The sequence below is a fragment of the Siphateles boraxobius genome, unplaced genomic scaffold (assembly GCF_051911475.1).
Source record: "Siphateles boraxobius isolate OS27281-9 unplaced genomic scaffold, OSU_SipBor_1 35, whole genome shotgun sequence".
NCBI classification, from domain to species: domain Eukaryota; kingdom Metazoa; phylum Chordata; class Actinopteri; order Cypriniformes; family Leuciscidae; genus Siphateles; species Siphateles boraxobius.
Genome location: NW_027508975.1, coordinates 2282689 through 2291982, shown reverse-complemented (window position 1 = coordinate 2291982; position 9294 = coordinate 2282689). Strand labels below are relative to the sequence as shown.

At 38.2% G+C, this 9294-nt stretch overlaps 2 protein-coding genes across 2 annotated transcripts in view; one reads left to right on the top strand and one right to left on the bottom strand.

The window, feature by feature from the left end:
• The window catches only part of ppt1 (palmitoyl-protein thioesterase 1 (ceroid-lipofuscinosis, neuronal 1, infantile)), a 356601-nt gene that overhangs the window by 231977 nt on the left and 115330 nt on the right, over positions 1-9294 (bottom strand). The window lies entirely within an intron of this gene.
• LOC143702619 (putative methyltransferase-like protein 24) lies at positions 2007-9165 on the top strand. Its single transcript, XM_077196674.1, has 5 exons — positions 2007-2594; positions 3224-3322; positions 3451-3572; positions 5486-5705; positions 8751-9165. Exons 1-5 carry the CDS (start codon positions 2295-2297, stop codon positions 9063-9065), a joined length of 1056 nt encoding a protein of 351 aa, XP_077052789.1. The 5' UTR covers positions 2007-2294; the 3' UTR covers positions 9066-9165.

Below are 9294 nucleotides of genomic sequence, written 5' to 3'. Positions count from 1 at the left end.
TCATTCAGATGACTGTCCAAATACTTTTTTATGATAAAAAAGTACATTTTAATTAATGCCTTAAATGGTTTACTACCAATTTAATGTATGTATATGTGTGCAGCATGAGAATGATCAAACTGGATGGTTGATTATAATGTTGTAATTCCAAGCATTTCTTTCTGAAATGGTATCGAAACAGTCCTTTTTGTGCGAGTGGTTTTGGTGCCTCTTTTGCATTCTGGCCGTGCAGCACTACTCAGGCATTTGGAACGAAGCAATTGTGCTTTTGTCGACAGACATTCCAACAGGAGCTCAGATGAGATCAGGTGAGGACATGAACAGATTTTAGAGAAATGAAGCAACTATTTTATGAGAATTATGAAATTTATGGAAAGCAAGTAATCTGAGTGAAGAAGACCATGAGAATAATGTGCATTTTTCTTTGATTACTTTGTATGTGTGTAGAATTAGAGTGTGTGTGTGGGGATGGGGGGGGGGGGGGGGGGGGGCTGAGAATTTAATTTCTCATCCTTGCACTGCCCCACTGTGTTGAGAATGTGAAAATATTGGACAATTATGTCAGTTATCTCCAACACACCAACCCAACGCATCTAAAGACAAACGTTCGACTTATCCTCTAATATAATATTTTAGGCCTTCATGGATGCTGAAAGAGCATCTAGCACATAAAAAGAAAGAAAAATACTTAATCTGTTCACTACCCCATTCTCTGTGTTCTCTATTTGAGTTGTTTGATAGTTTTGTTGCCACTGTCTGGCTGCAGTTGTGCACTCATGTTGCTTGGTTATCGCTTATAATATGTTTCAATATATATGCATATGCAACACAAATGCTCTTTGCAACACCTGGAAATTACAATATAACATGCATCAGGTTGACAATTTATTATATATTATTTCGTTGTCCATTTGCAATTGTATAAATACAAAAAAAGTTTAAAGGTAAAATAAAAACTTAATGTTAGCTGTTTGTCATTCTAACATGCAATCAAGCCAACATCGTCATAAACATTGCCAATATCAGATAAGCATTTACCTTTTAAATTAAATTAATATCCCCCTTCTGTGCAAACCAGTGCTTTACCCTATAGCTTTTTTTAAACTTATTTTGCAATTAATCTCCCCATATTTTGGACCTAATGATAATATTTTACAATTGTTCAGAGGTCACAAAAAGATTTTAAAAATGTAAAAATACAATAGTGTTTGTTTTTAAATTACACTTAAGCTACAAGTTTGCAATTTGATTTAAGGTTCAGTAGGACTTTACAATCACCACTGAGATTGTCATGCGTGAACAATGTTAATAGGCCCTTAAAAATAAACTGATGCTCAACCAGACGTCCCCTGATTTAGCTGTCAGCAAGTAGCCCACTTGTAATTGTTCATTAAGAAACATTAATTGTTTATTAAGGAACTAGCAAAAGCAGTAAGGGAAAGTTTTTAATGGGAAAGAGAAAATACTCCTGACAAACAAGTCACTTTTAATGATTTGTTTGTGTTTTCTGGTGTATACACCAGATCTTCCACAAATGGACCTTTTGTTTGCAAAGTGGATGTCGCAAAGCACCAGTAGGCCTATTTTCCAGAAATAACAGACTTGATATGCTTTCAGCTTCCATTCCAGATAGTGTTAGCCTAATTGTTGGATTTAAAGGTAGTGTTTATAAAGCCGCATTCAAATTTCAACTGAATTCTAATTACTACCACTCTAATAGTGGTAGAAATGCAGCAGATGCTGTAGCTTACGTGTGTGTCCACTGGCTTGCACACTTCAGATTCCCAGCAGATGCAGTAGCCTACGTCATGATGGTATTACTCACCACCAACTGCATAATGAATTGTGGCTATTTGGACATCCTACTCATTTGACGCGCTGTTTTACTACAAAGTAGTGAAATGTGTTCTCGAGCGGGGATGGGGTGTGTGTGTGTGTGTGTGTGTGTGTGTTTTACTGTCTGTTTGAATGGTTACGCACGCGTTCCACTGGCTCCTGTTCCAATTTCAGCCCCTCAACCTCACACAAACAGACCTGATTGGTTTTTTTGTTTTTGATTCCATTGAGACATTATAATATTTAGTATGTCTATTAACGTGTTGTTGTTTTTTTCTTCGGAAACGTTGGCTGGTGTAGGAAAAATCTTGACTCACACGCACTAGTATTTGTTGATAGTGTCCAGCAGTGATCTTTCAATCTCAGTGCCCTCGAGCCAGAGAGTCACGCTGGCGCCGATTCTTCATTTCTGGTGTCTGCGCTCCCACGAGTCACTCCAAGCTCAAAATAGGGAAGGTATGGCCGTTTGTAACTTTAGCGGATTAAGAGGCATTTCCCACCGTATGTTTATTATAGGTCTGTCGGTGCTACTGCTCGTACAACTACTGGTTAGTTTAACGATGCCGCGCGCATTTAGCAGCACGAGCGTTGACGAACCGGGTTTTCTCGTCATAAACATAGAAAAGAGTGACGGGCCACTGTCGTCCGAGGGCAGAAAAAATGACAGGGATTTGGAAAGCGGTGTATTGGGTCTCTGGACTGACGAGGATTCAGGACTCACAGGATATGAAGACGAAAACGAGCTTGAAAAACCCCAGGTAATTTCATATTCACTATGCAATTCTGCAATTCTATTCTCCCAGTTTTAGGGGGATGGTTTTCCTCATTTACAACTCAATAGAAAATAAATTGCCCTAGTAAATGGGCTGAATTTTAAAATGAATAAATTATGCAGTTTTTATTTTTTTATCTGGAGGGATTGGAAAACATATGTGTGACTTGGCAAAATATACGGGGATACCTCCTAGACTCTTTAAAATGGAAAAAATTTCTGCAAAAGTCTCTCACTCACTCTCTCTTTCTCTGTTTGTCTCGCTGTCCGCCCCCACAACAGTGAGTTCCTCAGTGAGTCATATCTCCTCTTCCTCTAGTCTAGTGTCTCCATGGTTACTAAACAGGGTTGTTGCATGTTTTGGGAGAGGCTCAATTTCCAACAGCCCATCAGGTTTAAAAAGTTCTCTCTGTTTCTTTTGTTCAACCTCTGGTTTCAAAAGGGCACATTCTGTGACCCCAAACAAGCTGCAACTTCTCCTGCCTGAAGCGCTGCACATGCTCACACAGTGTGGCTATCGAATGCCTGACCCTCCTCCACTGCATCCCTGCTTTTTTTGTATGCATTTAAAATTTTGCCAAGAAGAGAGAGATCTTTGTGTTTGTGTGTTTACAGGCCGCAGCTAGAGAGCTGAAACTGCAGCCATGGGCATCAGAACAACCCTCGTTTTTCACAGAGCTGCTGCGTTTTACCCAGTTCATCACCACAACAGAGGTACACAAACTTACTATAATGCTTCCTGGCTTGATCATTCTTGTCTTGCATAACAATTTGCATTTGCATATTATAAAAATGGACTTCAAAAAGCAAGATATCTAGACTTTTCCTGTCACATTCTGCAGGTGAACTGCTCTGTGGTCCAGGATTCAGATGGAAATCAATCTAAACCCTCTCCTGGTCAATCTGATGTTTTGTGCATCAACCACTGGAAGGACAAAAGGGATTGTGTGGCCTACTCATTCAGGTAAATGTATATATTAAGTTACAGCCGATGAACTCTTTCCTTGCCATTGACGTAATTTTCGTCTTTCCGTCTTTCCATGTTTTCCATCACTGGGTGGTGATGGCGCAGTGGATAAGACACATGCCTTTGGTGTGAGAGACCCGGGTTCGAATCCACTGTGAGACACCAATGTGTCCCTGAGCAAGGCACTTAATCCGTAGTTGCTCCTTAATCGCACTTAATCCATAGTTGCGACCTCTGATTGTAAGGATTGAATTGTAAGTCGCTTTGGATAAAAGCGTCAGATAAATGTAAATGTAATGTTATTCACTGTTATATGGCGCTATTACGCATCTTCTGAAAGAGGACAGTATCTCCTGATCAAAAGACATGTGAAGAAGAAGCAGAAACAAGCGATATCAAAGCAGATACATATGTAAAATAACGCGATCATCAACATTAAATAGCATATTAATCAAAACCTAATTTTACTGAATGAAATGTCGACCCAAGACGAGCTACAGGACTGTGAAGCTATGGGAGTGTTGTTGGATTTACTCCATCTGTGTTTTCATCATCTTTCTGAATCCCATCTGGATGTAGTCATTGACAAAAACGTGTTTTCGCAGCTCTTTTTAAAATAAATCTTACCCAAATTCAAGTGTTGATAAAAAAAAGCATTGAGCTAGAATAAAACAGTTTTTTTTAATTTTGTTTAAAAGCAGAAGCTGTGTTCTTTCTTTTAATATATTACATATTCTGAAATTTATGCAACAAAATATTCTGGGGGCCATGAAACTTTTGTGTAAATGATCAAAAATGCTGGCGGTGGCTGAAAACTTGAAAACGCTGGCAAGGAAAGAGTTAAAGATATCACAAATGCTTATTTAATTGAAGCTTCTTTAAATAAGGCAAGTTAAAGATCTTTTCTTTCATATAGTGACGTACATCCGAGTGAAATGGTTAATCTAATAAAAAGAAACAAATGAAAAATTGTAACTGTCCCTGAATACCAGAGTAATTTTGTAATCAGTCTAAGAGTATGTCATGATCTCACAGCACTAAGATCAAGTAAAACTAGTATTGAGAATAAGATGCAGCCTTGTTCAGAAGCTAAAAGTTATTAATTTGTAATTTTAATGAGTGTAGTTTCCTGTTCTATGATGGGGCCTGAATCCTGACGAAATCCTTCATAGATAATGTAGCTCTTGATCGAACACATTTAAGACCAGACATGGGATGAACGAAATATCGGCCACCATATCGTTATCGGCCGATAGATGTTCATTTTTAATCTAATCGTTATCGGCCCGATAAGAAAATGATAGCTGATATATTAAAGCTGATAAATAATGGATTATTTCCCTCAGCCGAGACACGTCAGATGCACACTGTTCACCATGAGGGTTTTAAATTGCTTGAAATATGATTGAAATTCCTTAAAAGAGGGAAAATACAGTTCAGTTCAACATGTGCAGCACAAGTCTGTAATATAGGCTACATAAAATTATAATGAGAACATTATATATAATTGTGTGCTTGGGACATGGCTTTTAATGGTGAGACTTTTGTTTTTGTAATCAGGCTCTCAAAAATTATATAAAAATTTGGATTTAAATTTATTGGCTAACATATAGGTCATCGGCTTTTAAATATAAAGAATTATCGGTATCGACCATAATTTTCATATCGGTGCATCATTGCACCAGACATGTTCATTTCAAATAATGTAGGGCTCCTTGTTTCCTTGTTAGGTCTGAAGGGTGGGATTTAATCTATGAAAAAACAAAAAACACAAAGCTGAAGGTTGTCCCAGATTCTGTAGCTCTTTTCCTTGACATGTCATGACGGATGAAGGGAAACAGTAATTGGTTGGACTCTTCATTTGAATGTTTCAGGCTGTTCCAAATAATCTTTTGTCTGTATCTTTATAGTCTGGACGGGAAGGATGCTGCATTTTTAGACACCATGTTGTACGCGGGGTGTGAGGTTCATCGCTTTGACCCCAGCGGTCGAGTGGGTCGACCCGCACATATTAAGAATCATCAGGTTTGGTTAGACTGGAGAAACCCACGCAGTCGCTCACATTCAAGCCTCGTGGGTAACGTACAGCGCAGTCTGCTTGACATTATGGACTCACTGGGACACACTACGGTACTTACACCCAAATACACTCATTCTGAATTCTCAAGTCACAAATAATTTCACACTCACCGTCCAGTAGTGAATCACACTTAAGTTCTGCCTTTATGCACTTAAGTCTATGTTCACACAAGCAACAGTGACTCATAAGATGAGTTGCACGTAGGCAGAGGTGGACAAAGTACACTTACTTGAGTGAGAGTACAGATATTACTGGTCAAATATGACTCCGTTACAAGTAAACGTTGTAAAGACCGATTTTTACTTAAGTAAAAGTACATACTTGTTTTTAAAAGTACTTGAGTATTTAAAGTAAAAAGTAAATGTCAGTTCATTGTTTTATTATTGTTGCATTGTTAGGGTGACCAGATGAGATTGGCTGAAATTCAATGTGTGTGTGTGTGTGTCTGTAGGCCTACTATGATATTAGACTAGGCAAGGCAAGTCTATTTATTTAGCACATTTCATACACAGTTGTAATTCAAAGTGGATTACATAGAAGAAATTAAAATAATCAAAAGAAATCAGAGTAATTAAAACAGTTTTGAATAAAGAAATAAAATAAAATACAGTACAAACAGTCGGACGAACAGTGGGACAGTGCTCATTCAGACTACATAGCCTATAATAAAAGATAATAATTTTCAAACCTGAACCAAACATTTTTATTCAAAGATCAACAGTCTGTCATTAGTGTTTAGTCTGCCACTAAAAAGCAGCGTGTTGGGGTTCTGATACACCAGCCATGTCAACGAAACGAATGAATGAAAGTTAGCTTATCGGTGCATATCTAAATTCGTGCCTACGGTATCTTTGTAGAACTTCAAAAAAAGAAACAAAAAAGATGCTGAGACGACTCAACCTCCATGGACAGTTTTTAATGTTTTATCAGACAATAACTAGGCTACTCAAGATTTTGCTTTAGCATACAGTAATTTTCGGGACAATTAGGGCCAGATTCGGGATTCGGGACAACAGCTTAATTTTCAGGACTGTGGCGAATTTTTCGGGACGTCTGGTCGACCTAGTTAGAGTACCTTATGCATCTGAAGCAACTAGTGAATACACATACCAGTTTGAAGTATCTGGGGAATAAAGAGCTTTTAGAAAGTTACAAAACCTATAGGAATTAAACAAATGAATTGACAAAAAAAGACAGCCATAATCATAATCATTTATGTAATTAACACTCCTACCGCCCCCAAAAAAGAATACACATCTATGTGTATCCACTCATGCACTTTTGAATCAAGTGGTCTATAAATACAGACGGATGTATATAGCTGATGTATATATACTGCTTCAACAAAGAGCAAAACAGAAATACTTATTTGCCATGAAAACAAAACTTTCAAAGTGTTAGTTGTGACAACGATACTGTATCTCACACATCACTAGTAGAGAGAAATCGTACTAATCGCTGACACGTGACCTGACCCTACGAGAGTGATTACTGATAATCACTGATAATTGCGGTCTGTCACCCGCAAAAATCCAATCACATTTTCCAGACGAAACAAATCATGCCCTGACTAACAGAACTTCTTTTCCTCAAGGACCTTGACGGTGGAGGTCAAACCTTGACCTTACTCCATGCAGTGGAGTAAAAAGTAAGATATTTGTCTTTCGAATGTAGTGAAGTTAAAGTAACAAGTATCCAGAAAAAATAATACTCAAGTAAATGTACTTCGTTACTGTCCACCAGTGTTTGGAATTACACAGTTTAAAAGAACGGCGTTAGGTAACAACGTTATTTTTTCAGTAACGGGGTAATCTAACTAATTACTTTTCCCGTAGTACTGTGTAATCCGAACGCACTGGCTCACACTGCTAGTGAGGAGCTGGGTTAATAGAGAGCCTAAGTCCCTCGCCTCCGCTTCCAGCTCATGGGACATTATTTCTGAAAATGTATTTATGGTAGTCAATGGCGAGAGACAACTTATCTTTTTATTGCGTCTGAACTGTGTCCTGAATTACACATATGATGCTTGTCAATTTAAAAGATAATCATGAAAGTCAAGAAAGTCACAGTTTGTCATAAAACAGAAGAGTAACATTTAGTTTCATGTGAAAATCGCTCGTCTCGCACTATGTACGTCACCAAGCTCGTGTGTGTGCAGTCTGGTGCAAAACACACAGGCATGACGGCGTAACGTTACGATTATAACGTTAGACTATAGAAGCAATGACAGACGTTAGCTTCAGTAAAGTTAGCTTCATTCATTGAGAGAAAAGGTATGGCGTCACATGCACGCCTTTTGTGGTTGTAGTCTTTGTAATTACGTATTTTCACAGTCTTATACCTCAACAGTTTTACATCAAACTGCGACTTTCTTGACTTAAAAATGTATCTTTTAAATTGACAAAAATCATATGTGTAATTCAGGGCACAATTCAAACGGGATCCAAATATTTGTTGACTACCATACAATATTTTTCCGAAATAAGGTCCCATGGTCCACCGGAAGGGGCGGGACTTCGGCTCTCTATAACGAGGTAAGCGATTAAGATCGGCTAAGGCAGAGTCATGTTTCATGGTGGCCAATCAGAACCCAGTGTTTTTACACACATGCCAGCACACGCGCCACACACAAACACACACACAACAGCTAAACAGAGATTCGATGAAGCAGCAGAGATGGCGATGAAAAGTTGGCATTTTCAAGGTGGAGATACGTGCAATAAATATCGAAAGTTATGTACAAACACCTGTCTGTTCTACTCATTTCAACTGACTTGTGAAAACTGCTCGAAAAATCCAAATTCTTTTACATAAAGCAACTTTGATTTAACAGTAACGCAAATAGTTACTTTCCCTGGTAACGAGTTACTTAGAGTAATTCAGTTACTAACTCAGTTACTTTTTGAAACAAGTAGTGAGTAACTATAACTAATTACTTTTTTAAAGTAACGTTCCCAACACTGCTGTCCACCTCTGCGCTTATGTGTTAATCTTTGGTCATTTTAAAAGAACAGATTTCATACGAATTCAATATTTTTGAAGTGTCATCTGCTTGGTCTCAAAATGTCACATTAATTTAGTGTCTGTTTGTGTAGGTGGATGTCCTGTGTATGGATTTGGAGAGCGCTGAATGGCGTATATTAGAAAGCTGGGTTAAGGATGGGACTCTCCGAAGGATCAATCAGCTCATCCTGACCATTCATCTGCAGTGGGCAGGCTTTGAGGTGGGTGGAGCTGAAGAAGATGTGGTGCGTTTCTGGTACAGTGTGTTGAGAGCCGTCCGCATCTCAGGACTCCGACTCGTGCGTTTCACACACGGACCGGGACACGTAGTGCTGAGACACAATCTGGACAACTCACACAGCTCATACACACTCAGCTGGATGAGGACAAGCGAGTCGCCTAGATGACCAACTGCAAAATCTCTATAGACACAGAAGCAAAACTCTGAATCTGTGAAAAAGATGATGACGATTTAAAAAAGAAAAAGTTTGGAAACATTACTATTTTTAATGTTTGTGAAAAAAAGTCTCTTATGCTCATCAAGCCTGCATTTATTTGATCAAAAATACAGAAAAAAAATTATATTGTGAAATATTATTATAATTTAAAATAATGGTTTATTTTTGTTTAATATAT